At 37.9% G+C, this 13,982-nt stretch overlaps 1 protein-coding gene across 3 annotated transcripts in view; it reads right to left on the minus strand.

Moving 5' to 3' along the window:
• Positions 1-3,156: 3,156 nt before the first annotated feature.
• Positions 3,157-13,982, minus strand: part of ASZ1 (ankyrin repeat, SAM and basic leucine zipper domain containing 1) — a 36,777-nt gene continuing 25,951 nt past the window's right edge. For all 3 annotated transcript variants that reach the window (XM_052668854.1, XM_052668853.1, XM_052668856.1), the window contains exons 10-13: positions 11,846-11,958; positions 6,625-6,730; positions 6,104-6,217; positions 3,157-3,719 (exon numbers count right to left, since the gene is read on the minus strand). In XM_052668854.1, coding sequence (XP_052524814.1) covers positions 3,570-3,719; positions 6,104-6,217; positions 6,625-6,730; positions 11,846-11,958 — 483 coding nt within the window. In that variant the 3' untranslated portion in view covers positions 3,157-3,569. The remainder of the gene's footprint in view (positions 3,720-6,103; positions 6,218-6,624; positions 6,731-11,845; positions 11,959-13,982) is intronic.

Below are 13,982 nucleotides of genomic sequence, written 5' to 3' on the forward strand. Positions count from 1 at the left end.
ACTTAGCAGTTATTAGAGCTGTTAAGGACAAACACCCTATTATTCGCCCGATGCCAGTACTACTTCATCTCATACCTTAACACTTGTAAGTCCTGATATATAAAATCCAGAGCTCTGGCAAGTAGAAATTTCCCAGGATAGGCAATGTCATTTCCAAATGGAATTTCTAGCAGAAACTAACAGCTTTGGGGAATGCTGGGAGAGACTCAAAGAAAGCAAGAGGAGAAGGAGCAAACCACACAGCTCACGTTTACATTTTGTCCGTAACAAGGCAGCTGGACAAGGAAAAAGGAAAAAAACGCAACCAAATGAATGCAGCATTTCTCCAAGTGAAGAGAATGTGATTAAAGAAGTCCATTCATTTCCCATTTAAGAATGCACATACCTAAACTTACTGTCTACTCTTTGCAACTAGAAACAATCAGGAAAAAATGGTTATGCCTTAGTACAGGCTAAATACTCCACAAGTCAAAAAGCAGAGAAAAACCCAAATCCCAGAGACAGAAAATCTCTTGTTCACATCCTGCTCCAGGATGAAGAAGGTAAATGAGAAGTAGAATTCTTTAGGCCCCTTCTACAGGCTCACCCAGGGCCCTACATTTTACATAACTGCCCGCAGATGCAGAAAAGACCATTGCCTTGATGTTCACCAGCATTCAGAGCAGTTAGATATCCAACACACGGCACGGCCAAGTAGGAACCTCACTGCATCTTTAAGCAACTCTGTATCTGTAGGGCTTGGCCCCAGCTACAACCGGCTCAATCCTCCCGCTTCTCCATTTGCACTACTGTAAGAGGAAAATAACCCTTCCCAGGGCTGGGAGGCTTACCTGCCTAATGTATGCAAAGCTCTTTAGCATTTTCCTCCCATCCCCTCATAGATGTGCAAATCACCGTACCATTACTATTCCAGGATAATGACTTTAATGTGATGACTTAAAGAAGAAGGCCTCTCAGCAGGGTTATTTCCATCTAAAGGCTGCCTCACCCCGGTGCTGGCTGGGGGATTCAATTTGGACAGCATGGTTTAGGGGCCAGATTTTGCAGTAATCTCTTTGTTTCCTGCCCTATCGCAACCATACTGTGATACCCTCTCAAACAAGGAATTTGAAAAAGGCGCTGGAACAACATGAAAGTGAATAAAGGACTTTGAAATTCATTGTTTAAGCCCGAGTCTGGAATCTGGAGAAAATACACTTTTTTTTCCCCTTCTCTTTAATGGTTGAGTTAGAATAAACCTTACTTATTTGGCTCTTCACATATCCTACTCACCCAGCACAATTCATTCCTGACCAATGAAATGAGACACAGATCAAACTGCTTAGTCCAAGATCTTCACTTCTCATGTGTGATTTATGCCACTCTGAATGATGTCCTTGAACACTACAACACAGCAAAGATGCTGACGACACAAAGCCTGTATTTATCCTGGAAGTTGTCTACATGGAAGTGTCACAATTTGATGATAAACACATGAAATAAGCAACGTTTAGGACATCTTAACAGGAGCAGCTTCTCTCAAATGCAGCTTAGACTACTGGAGAAATGCACAACCCACTTCATCAATGAAGCGGTCAATTCAAGTCACTCTAAAACAAAACAGAAATCATTTAAAAGAGAAATACACTGGTTGTTTTTTTGTTTTGTTTTGTTTTTCTTGTACAACCTAACAGAAAGAAAAAAAGAAAGCTGTCTTCTCCTTCTTTCAGTTTTAGATTCATGACATGAACTGACAGAACCAAATAATGAAATGGCACGCACAGAAGTGTAGTAGTAAAATGAAGACGTCTGGAATTTAAGCTATCATCTTTCTGCTGACTTCATGCATTTAGGAGTTCAGTACAACATTCAGACCCATGACTCATTTCTGCACAGAATATTTTATTGTAACTCTCAAACTAGAAAACATTTATCAATGAATATTATGCGTTATTCTCTCCCTCCCTAGCCCCAGCACAGGTAAATTTACACTGACGACATCATTCACATTATTATAATTCAGTTAAATGCTGATAAATCTATTTTCTGGAGCAGCTTTCCTAATTAACTGCACAACCTGCAAGGTCAGCTTCAAAGGCCTGCATACAAGTGGATAATTTTTTCAGACTTGCAGGAAAAAAAAAATCATTTTCATTACTGTCTCCAATGGCAAAATGTACCAGAAGCAGGAAATGCATCTCTGGAGTGGCAGCTACTTGCAAATCTTCACTGAAGTGGAGAAGTGAGGAGCACCAAAGCTAAGAATCAGAATCCTCTCCAAGGGCTGTACCACACACACCATGTGAGTGGCTGAAATAATTCCACTTGCATAACCTACACCTTGCAAAGACAATGTGAACAAGCTTCCAATAGCAAGGAAACATGCTAACACCCAAGGTAGTTTTCTCAAATCAAAAGCAGGAAACAACTGTGACAGCAGTAACTGCCTGGAGCAGCACTGGGTTTTTACCTTCTCATTACTATTCTCCAGAGGGAGCATTCAAGATGATGACTGCACACATCTCTGGGAGCACAGCACGCTAAAGCAAGGCACACCCACTGAGTCTAATGATGGTTTTTCAGACTGCTTCTGTTTTGACTGAAGAACATCCCATCACAAACATGCAGCACTTTTACAGACATTCACTGAAGTCTACAAAAATGTGGTTTTGTAGATGACTTAAACCAATTCCCTTTTTCTTTTTTTTTTTTTTTTTTTTTTTTTTGCAACACACTCAGTGTGGAAACTGGCTGTAAAAGCAGATATTAAAGTTTTGCTGCAGAATTACAAACACCTCTAAGTGATGAAAACGTTAAGAGGAAAATTAACGTAAAGCTACTGTAGTGAAAGTCCGGATCAAGAAACACTAATATTCCTTCTAAGTTGCCTGCATTCTTATAGCAAACAATTGCTATACATCCTGTTAGTATCCTTACAATCTTTTGTAGTGATAAAACTGATACAAGCAGACCTGAGGAAATATATCTCAGGCATAATGTGAATAGCACAGTTCAGTGGGAAATGACTTTCAGACAAGGTATCTGCAGTCGTGTGGCTGTGACAAACATACCTCACCATAAAGTTTTTGATAAGAATCTATGCCTGAGAAAAGAACTTCTTCAACATAAAAATCACACGATACTTAATGTTTAAAAAAAGAAACAAAGCAAAGCACGCCTGCATTGCCAATTCATTTACAAGCATCCAAAATAAACAACAGCATTGCTTGCTTACGCTTACCTATGTGAACAACAGCTGAACAGGTAACAGTTGTTATAACCACAGTTAAAACAAAAACTTGTGATCATTAAGTAATAACTATAACTTTAGGGCAAAACAAACAAACAAACAAACAAAAAAACCCACAGCTCTGATAAGATTTTGTACTTATAGTCTATACCAGAAATAACTCTGAATCTAAAACATTAAGATACGTTAACGCAAACAGATTTTGTTCAATCATTTTACAGCTAGATCAATACAAGAACCAAATGTAGATGTGACAGATATGATGAAACTACACAAATTTTCACGTGAATTCAGCTCTGCTACATACACTGAGCACAAGTTATTCACAGTACTGAAAGAGTCAGCTTTTCTTTACCACTAACTTAGTTATAAAAAAGAAAAAGCCAAACCCAAGCAACGTTACTGCTCCCATTTTTACCAATCTTTTTTCCAAGGTGAGTGATTTTTCTGAAACCACCACTAGGCTGAGGTCACTCCTCTGCTCTTCTTCCTGAGGCAGATGTTAAATCATGAAAAAAACACAACAGAAAAGGTTAGTGTGAAGGTTTCTGAAGTGTGTGATAAAGTGTAACTCTGGATTCTCAGGTCTGAAGTGCCCCTTTCCAACTGCCTTAATTACCTGCGCCTTAATTCAGTGGAAATAATTATGCACAAACCTTTATTTTACCTGATGCTCAGTGGCTCTTTTTGTAACACATTCTAGAAAACAAAAATCATTTACAAACTGAATTCCTCTGGAGTGAAACATACTGCCAACATGTGCTAAAAAAATCCGATACCAAAACACTTAAACTTTAATCATCCAATATTTAAACCTTTTTTTTTGTTACTAAAATATTTTTTTTCAATTTAATTACAAGAATAACTGTTTATTGAAACAGAAAGTTAAATATGTAACACAGATCGAGCTTTCAAGACTTTTTAAAATTGAAGTGACAGGAAAAGTATCTCACAAATGCCTGCCCAAATATCTACTGAAGTTGAGTGGAGCCTTGCCATGAAGTGCAGCAGGGCTGTCCTGCTTCCCTCCCTTACTTCATAATGCTTGGCAGGCCATCCCACTTTAAACATCACTTACAAAAATTGCATGCCATGCACTTAACACGCAATGCAAAGAAGTACTGTTATGACTAAGCTCAGCAAGTGTATGTACATCATTTTAAAAGTAATGCCTCTTATTTACTTCCACAGAAACTCCAAAAGCAACAAAGAGCACGGTAACAACACCTGATAGAGCAAATTCCCAGCTACAAAACACTATTTTTCAACATAATCACTGCCAGTAGCTGTGCATTTTCACCAGCAATGAACAAGAGCCTCTATGCTGCACTCCTAACTATCCACACCAGTGGAGGTGGCCCAGTGCCACAGTCACCACTGTTGAAATGCACTGCCTCACTGTGCTCACGTCTGCTGTTTGGTGTCCATGAACACTCAACGAGCAACAATGAACATCAATGGGTTCCATTTTTCCCCACATGGAGGAATTCAGTGACACAACTTTGCTTCATATGCCCTTCTATGTCAGATGCCATTCTGTCAGACTGCCCCTCTGCTGCCATCTGTCACATGGCAACAAATGTAATGGGATACTGGTGGGAAGGTTCAACCTCTACTGCCATCCCACCAACATCTGTCTCTGACTCAGGGGCTGATACAGTAAAATATTACTAACAGAGCAGCTCTGTTACTACCAAAGATTTAGATAAAGGGAATTAGCACATTGCTATACAAGAGGTTTCACAGTTTCATTTAAATTCACAGTTTTCATAATAAATGTTTCAGAGCTCTCCAGTGATTCAGAAACGGTCCATCATAAATTAAGAAATACCAAAATGCTTTGGATTGAAGTCTTCATCAGTGGAATAAATAACACACTACAGTATTTTAATAGAACAGGAATTAGATTTTTGAAATAACTGGAAGGCTAATGTTTGTTGTCTTTTTAACAGAAGGTACAGAGCCACTATGCTACATCTTGGCAGCTACAGAATCTTAAGTATGTATGAGAGTAAGTGCAAGTAGCACCTAAACTTAGGCCCACCGCACTCCCTTACAACTGGCCTGCACCCACAGCAGGCAGATACATACATGCAGTTGACTTCTGCATATGCAAACTAAGGAACACAAACAGCTAGAAGTTCTTCATTGTAACCTCTTAAATATATTTGGTGTTAAGTGATTTATTAGGAGAAGGCTGTTATACTATGTTAGATTTACTTAAACTACAGGAAACTGCATTAGAAGCTTTATACTCAAAGTCTGAGTTCCACATGGCTTCATTTAGTAACAGATTCCTTTCTGACACTGATGCTCCATTTACTCTATTCCAGCAGCCATTCATTTTACTAGCCTATTACTTAAAATGACCCCATCTGACATGAGCATATCATGGTGTTGGTCTGAGAAAGACTGATGTGGTGCTAACATCTAGCCTTGACCTCTCCCACCCTCTTCTTTTGTCACTCTGTGAAGTTATCTGGGATGCCTCTGATTCAATCCATAAAACTGTACTATCTTCCTTGAGAGTCAATAATTCCAAACAAAAGATTCCTTAATTAAGAAGTATTCCGAGTGGCATTTATGCCACAGTGGCAGTCCAAGCGCACAGGCGTATTTCCCACTCAATTACTTCCTGTGATAAAAAGATGGACTACACCTCCCTTTGGAGACACTCCACACAGTTTTAGAATACTTTAGATTATTTCACTTTGTTATGGAAAGGTGGAAAGCCAGACTGGGGAGTGGGAGTTGCAATGTTCAGATTGCAGCTGGTAGAAAAAGGTATCAGACATCTCACCAACGAACATCACTTTCAATACCGCACGCAGAAACTTACGTACAGTAAGAAATAGCCTCACTCCTCACACCCACCTTTGCCACAAGTTCGTTCAGCCTCTTAACTTCTTCTCCCAACTTTTCAACATTGCAAATCAAGTCTCTGCAAACTTCAATATATCTTTCGGTTGGTGCCCACTGCAGTACCATCTGTCAAGAGTCAAAGAGTTATTTGCCACAATGACCGTACATCATAACTAAATACAAGTTGATGTAGCATAAAAGGCAGTGTCAGAAAAAGTTTATAACTTCATTTCTGTCAGGTTTTCATTGTATGATTTATACACGGCACTGATCTACTATCCTCTTTAAGCCTTTCTGGAAACTTGTCACTTTAATCACTTGAATCAACAGCAGAAACACTGAAAAGCAGATTTATCTTTAGATTTAACTTTTTGAAACAAATTTTTCAATTTACATTAGAGATAGAACATTGGACAGTTCTATAAAACTAAAAGTAATCAAGACAGTTGATTAGCATACACATTTGTCATTTTACAAAGGTAGGACAGTGCTATTCCCCCAAACTAAATCATTTTTCCCCTTTTGTTGAATACCTTGTGAGAATTTTCGAGGAAGTGTTTGTTTATGGTCTGCACAGGAACAGTCAGGTTGCTACACTCTTTATTTAACTTCTGAAGAAACTTGAGGCATTCATCTCCACTACCAAAATAAAACCATGCGCCATTATTTGTAAAACGTTACGTCTTCCTGCAAGGTAAGTATCATCTATGCATTTTCAACAGTGGCTAGTGAGTGAATCAGACATGCAATTTCACTACAGTAAAAAAACCAGTCTGTTTAAGAGGGTAGTTAAACACTAACATGTAACATCTTAGCAAGCTGCACACTTTGATTGTCCATACCAATGCTCCTTCCCATCTCCTCCCTCCCATTCTGGTAGGGCAACAAACTGTTATGCTACTCAGAATATTTAGCTACACATAGAGCTGAAAAACCATCATCCTAAAGCATTTTGGAAACATTCTGTTAACCTCCACTTCTACATCTCATTTTCAATCCTATTTTTATCAATGAAAACATTTCATTACCTGCTACAAGTGGTGTTTTGTACGACATTATGCATAATAACCATTATTCCTGTGCATGTGAGCACAGAGATCACAGTCTTGCAATACCAGGAACAGGCAACTGAGTCAACTTCATACTGATGTAGCAGAACTTGTGACTGAAGTTTATACTTTTGAGGTGGGGAAAAAAAAATAATAAAAGAAATGGCTAGCCTACAGGCATTTTGTCTCCAGCACAGCTGAACAGTGAAGAATCTGATAATACTCTCTTGGGCCTAAGATGTGGAAATGCTTTCCTTCAAGTCTAAAATATCTGATGTTATCTACTTTGAAGGAAATGTAAACTCAATATACTCAAATATAAGCAGGAAGATAACTCTGAAAATCAGTCTCCAAAAATTGGAGGAAAGGATACAGGAACTTAACTTACAATTTCAATGCTAAGTTTTTAGAGCAAGCTATAAGCCATCCAGGTGAATAAAATCAGGGCCAATATAAAAGACTATTTCAAGTGGATATTGTCCTGTCTCAGAACCTCATTACATTTACTGGAGAATCCGTGCAAACGGATTCAAAGTGCGACGCTCCTCTTCTCCCTACTGCCATCTGCTACTGAATCCAAATTCAACACACTCACACCCTCTTACCCGCATGCCTCCTCCAATGGCAAAAAGGTCTAAACCCAATGTGCCAAGCACCTAAACTAATCCACAAACCTGTGTGGTGCAGGTGCCTAAAGAGGCTGGATTTGGCTCACAGAGTGTTTTCATTCAGCTTTCAACTTCTTCCCATGACAACGCATACTCCAATCAACACTGATCTGCTTGGCAAAACATCTACTTCCTAAAAACAGCTAAAAACCTGGGGCCTGATATACTGTAGTATCCAGATAAGCAGAAACAAGCAAGACTGGAGACTCAACTCTTAAGGAATGACTCTCCCATCAGGAAAGGAGAAGTGTGTCAACAAAACCAGAACAAAGTTCTCACAGGGCATTATCCACAGCTAGGACTGCACTTTTTTTTTTAAAAACTTTAGAATAATTTATTTCCTAAAATTTTCACTTTATATTCGTTGAAAGTATCTCCACTTTAAGCAGCTGTTCCTTTGCTCTAGATCTCAGCTTCCAAAGCAGAGTCAAACATTCTGCCAGCCCTGTGAACAGTCTACTCTGCACCTAAACCTCAGCACCAAGTTCCAATCTTCTAGTTTTTCTTGGTGGAAGATGCAAACATCAAATCTAGCTCCTGTGAATTCACCACCTAATCAATCTGCATAATGACAGTACAGCAAGTTCAGGCAGAGAAAAATGAGAAAATGTTATGCTTCACAAACACAGTAATCCAGTTTAAAAAAAAAAAAAACACAGAAAATTAAGATAACATAAAGCATTCAATAATTTTGAAAACACACCCTGTAAATGTAAATCTCTTCTTACATCATATAAATCAGTCGGGATTTCAAAAATGAGCTTTTAATGCATCATTCAATTCTAGTCTAAGACGATTGCGAGCAAAGTCTCCACTGCTGCTCAGAATGTCTGTGATCTGCAACAGTGCCCAACAACCAAGACCTCACCAGTTCAAAAAGAAGCATCAACCGGGGTGTTGAAGACTGAAAACCAAGATTGTTCAGAGTCTGACATGAAGAACTAGAAGTGAGAAAGCCTACTATTTTTATATATTAAATTACTATTTATTTCAGAACAATCTAACAACAATTATATTTAAAACCAACACTAAGCAAACTAATCACGTCTAGAGGCAAGAAGTTTCTCCTGTGTTACTTCAGCTGAGTCGCTCATGAAAACTTTCTTCTACTTAGAAAGATAACTTATTAGCAAGCTAGAATCAGTTATGGCACCTTCTGTCTTGTCAGAAAAGGAATTATTTTTGTTGAGAATGGTTCTAGAACTCCTACAGTAAAGCACTGTAAATATTTTTGCAACATTACGCCTCATACTTCTTTATTATACAAATAGAAATTCCATGAAAATATATTTAAGAACTATCTGCTGCAGTGATGTTATTTCCATTTGGAAATATTTGGAAACAAAAATAACATTTTCAAAAAACTCATCACTGTTTAAAAGAATTAATGGCTGTCAAAATATCAGTGGCTAAACGCTGCTGGACAGTCTGCGAGTTTATAATCAATCAGTTCAACATTTTCTACTATGTTAGTTTTTTTATGACTTAATGACTGATCTTCCTTCTCACAGAATGACTTTGAACAAATGGCAAGTAAAATCTTTATGTAAGAGCAGGTAAACAGAGTATGATTTTAGTCTCAAGGTCAGATTCCTGAAATGCATGTCAAGCCATTTTTTAGAAAGCTATGCAGTACTCGCCTGAACTGAAGTGCTGTCATATTTTTTGTATTTAAGTCTTCAATTACTTTCTGTTTTTGTGATCTATATAGGTTTCAAGATTTTTTGTGTGTGCTATTTTGTGTGGTACTTAGAATTCTATAGGATGATCATGTTACTGGTGTGTAAGACCGTACCTGAGTGCTTCCACTCCCTGCTCCTCATACACACCCTGAACTAATTTTTTCTATTATTTCACTTATTTCCCATTTAATCTTTTTTAGCTGTCCTGCTTGAGCGTGTAAACTAAATACCACTTGCTATTGGCCAATGTAAAAAAGCATACATTTCTAACATAAAACAATGTGTGAAGCTTGAACTGGTCATCTTAAACTGAAACGAATGATTCCTTGATGAAGAATCAAAATCATTTTCCAAAAGTGCCTAACTTGGACACAGGAACCCAGATGACCAGTCTGCTTTTTCAGCTCAACAGCAAAGCCTCCATTTTAACAGGAAAAGCCCAGGTGTTGCCAGAAAATATGGATGTTATGATGCTTTGTACCCTCTCGCATGCCAGAACTTTAGCTCTCTGGTCTTGTAGCACACCTGTTAGTTTGCACCTTAATTCTCTTTCGGAAGTAAGTGCTTGCTTTGACAGAGAAATCTCAGAGACAAGTAGGCAGTACCAAAGTCCTCCACTAAAACATGAACACCTGGCTTTCCCAGCTCACCTTAATCTTTCTTAATCTTTCACCTTAATCTTAATCTTTCAAGTGTTTCCCATTTCAAGAGCCTTACGCGTCCTCTCATCCCACAGTTCAAACTTGGTATCACGGCACAAAAATCTAACTCAAAAAGCCTGCGAAAACTTTTTTGTAGGAACACAGTAATGGTTACAGAAACAGGCAGAGTGCCAGCGTCAGAAGCAATCAGAATATTTAAGAGTGATTAAACAGGAGTGGAGAATGCAGTAGACAGAACCACAACATGAGGGCTAAAGCACAGTGTCACCATGATTCAGCTGCCTCCAGAGGATGGATGGCGACATATACAGAACGCACTTGAACCCTAGCACATTCTTCAGTCCAACTTACAATATAATGTCAAGTTTAGCCTTACAAGTTTAGCCTCCACATAAGGCAGACAGGTCTCTCCAGAGTTCTGGAGAAGGAAGAAATAGGCTAAGAAAACTGTCAAGCCACAGATGTGGGCTCCAAGCACCTCCCTATACACACACTCTAAAGAGGAACTACACTCACTTTTCTAGATAGAAGAAAATTATGTAATGAACAGATCAGATACGAGGAGGAGTTTGTCACAAGTCCTGTGCAATGAAGATAATGCCACACAACTGGTGATGAGGGTAGGAAGAGAGAAATCTAGCACACAGAGCCTAACTCGTGAGGCAGCTACAGCATGGGGATGGTGCAATATCTCCTAAACAGAGCAGTCTGACCCAAGCTGAACAAAGATAGTACAGCTAACAAAGGCTTCTGAAAGGCAAACCACAGTTCTGTGCTGAGGTCTGTTTTCTAACTATCCAAGTGGTCTCACTCTTCAGAAACAATTCTATGGCTCTGGAAAGTAACATGAAAGAAGATATGAACACAGAATCTAAATCCAAATCCACAGCTCTCTTCTAGATAAAACATTCACACAACAAAACAGAAGGATAAGAGGTTTAAGAAATCTTAAGACACCTCTACCCTTACTACATTCTTCTTTTTGTGGCAGACACAGGAACTGCTCTATGAGCACCTAGGAGACAGGTAAAATTTAATAATACTGTTTCTAGAAAAACAAGGAATCCAGAAATCTACATGAATTAGATGGACACAGACAGGTAGTTAGTTAATCAGTTGAAAATTAAACCCATATGCAGAAATAATGTACACCTCTGCCTCCTACTTTTTAATTGCATTTTACTCTCGTATTTGATAGCAGTACTAACAATCTGTCTTGTCTACAGACACAATGGAGAATTACACAGGCCATATTGTTTAGAGTTTGAAAGTGTCAGTGATGCTCTTGAAGCATGGGTAAGCAAACAGAGCAAGCTTATCAGAATAATTAAAGAACAAGTTAATACTGGAGCCAGAGAAGTCGCTTGATATAAACACACCTATTGAAACGTGCACAGCAGTGCAGGTCTGAGATACAGATAAAGAATTCATCACTCAAAGATGACCAAAATAATGACATAAGAATTGCAATATAACTGATAAAAAGATTCCTACAGCAGGAAGCTGTGCTTTTAATTTTCTTTATATAAAATGCACCTACTTTCATTCCTCACGATCCACTAACAGGCATCCCATGAATGTTTATGCATAGGATGAGGTGCCAGAGAATCTTAATTTCATGCTATAGAAAATACTGCAGTTACCTTAAATAGTTTGCATTCCAGTTTACTTTCCATAGAAACGTGGTTATTACCTGACTTCCAGATTTGCTAATTCAGAAAGGTCTCTAAATCTTGTTTCTTCCACTTGCAGCTCATTAATGGCATCTAGGAGTTTCTGTTGATCTACAGGATTTGTAATACCTATCTAAATTCAAAAAGTAATTTCAGACATATGATTTAGTTTTAACACGCATTAAACATAAAACAGTTCAGTACTGCTCATTTTATGAATTTATAATTAGTAGTCAAAAGAAGTTACATTTAAGTAATCAACTATGTATGTTATTTCCAAAGGAAATTAGAATTTAAAAAAAAAAAAAAACACCATGATAATAACAGAAAATAAGACAAGAACCAAGTAGGAGCCAAACTGATCTTGCACAGGATACTCAAAAATCTGGGTATTAAAAAACATTAGCAGTAGTTTTTATAAGTACCCCCATGCTAGGATCTTACGCTTCACTAATTCAGGATCACATAAACCATCTTACAGTAAGAAACAGCTAATCATCACAACAGTGATACAGCGTTAATAGTTTGCATTATTTTTTTCCTGAGCTAAGTCTGCATCAAATTGTAAATTAGAAAGAAAGAGTCCAAATTACAAGAAGGCTTTTATGTGCTTTTGGACATGTATTTTATTTCTCCTCTGTTTAGGGAAACCTGTCTTGCAAAGTATCATATCTCTTTCAAAAACCTTATTTTTTCAAGAGTTTTGTGGTACTATCTAGTATGAATTAATGTTTTCCTACTGTTTACAAAACAAAGTGAGATCTAACAACTGCCATCTCATGACACAGTAGTAAGCTGATCTATGAGCAGCAAATTTAAGTACAATTAGAAAAATCAAGTGAACTCTTCCAAGGTCAGAGAAGGAGTTACTCCTGAATATTAAATCTGGCCAAAGCGAGAACTATTACAATTGGAACTGATTTTGATTCATCTTCTCGTTCCTTGAACAAGCAAATAAGGATATAGCTTTCTCATCAGTGCATCAGACACACGTTCTAATTTGGGTTCCTACAAATAAAAGATAACTACATCGTTCTGTGAACAGATCAGTTGACTGAGCACTCACACAACACCTTGTAGATATGCCTTGTGAAGAAAGAACTGTCAAAGAAACTGTCAAAAAGTCTACCATTAGCACAGCACTTTTTGAATTGAGAAGTACTAGGTGCAGAACTTGAGAAGAAAAGGACCAGTCCAAACCTCTTTCCAAAGCAGACAATTTTCTTTTCCAGACCACTTAGGCTGAACAGGAAAATTTAGCCACAATCTGACCATTCATGCAATGATGAAATGGAACAAGATGAGTGTATGAATGGAACATGAACAGTCTGTGAAGCCCTTCTTCTTCCTCATGGATGAGAAAACTTCTAGGCTAGTAATTGTTCAGCTGTACTCTGCAGTCTACACAGTGCAGCTACTATTTTTTAAGTGGCCATACGTCTAAGAAAGAAGTGTGGTATATGGATTTACTTATATCTGTAGAACAGACTACACAAAGTCCAGATTTTTATTTCAGGTACGTAGACTTACTTTGTTTTTACTTAAGAATAAAGTAAAATGAAAAAAAAAATAGCTAAAAACTTGCGTACCAGCATTAACATTCTCTGTCATCCTTCAGACAGAAATAATAGAAGGTGAGTAACAGATTGCCTCAAGTGAAAGATGGCATGCTTCTCAGATAACATACCAGAGAGGTTATATATGAACTTCTTTGTCATGTTGCCCAAATGGTCACTATTTTTTATTCACTTTATTTTCTGCCAAGTATAAAATGTTTTTTTTGTGTGTGGGAAGGTGGTCAGAGGAAGGAGAGTCTTGGCACTGTGATATAGAAGTATGCAGACTAGATAACTTTCCAATGATGAAGTTAAACTCCTGGCTTATATTTTGATGTGTCAAATTTTTACTACACATTCTCTAATCTGAAGAGGATGCCAATTTCTCTTCTAGTAAGCTAACAGACAGTGAGACAGGAATTCTGCCAGTTCAAAACACATCAAGTACTCACGGCACTGCCTTATGAGACAAATACTCAAAAAAACATGCCTCTCCTCCAGTAAAAAAAAATAAATGTAAGTGTCACAAGAAGAACAAGCAGACAAAAACCTCCAAATGTTGTATAGACTTGTCCCAGTATACTGAGCAGACATGTCTCAG

The sequence above is a fragment of the Tympanuchus pallidicinctus genome, unplaced genomic scaffold, assembly GCF_026119805.1.
Source record: "Tympanuchus pallidicinctus isolate F22 unplaced genomic scaffold, pur_lepc_1.0 scaffold8, whole genome shotgun sequence".
NCBI lineage: Eukaryota > Metazoa > Chordata > Aves > Galliformes > Phasianidae > Tympanuchus > Tympanuchus pallidicinctus.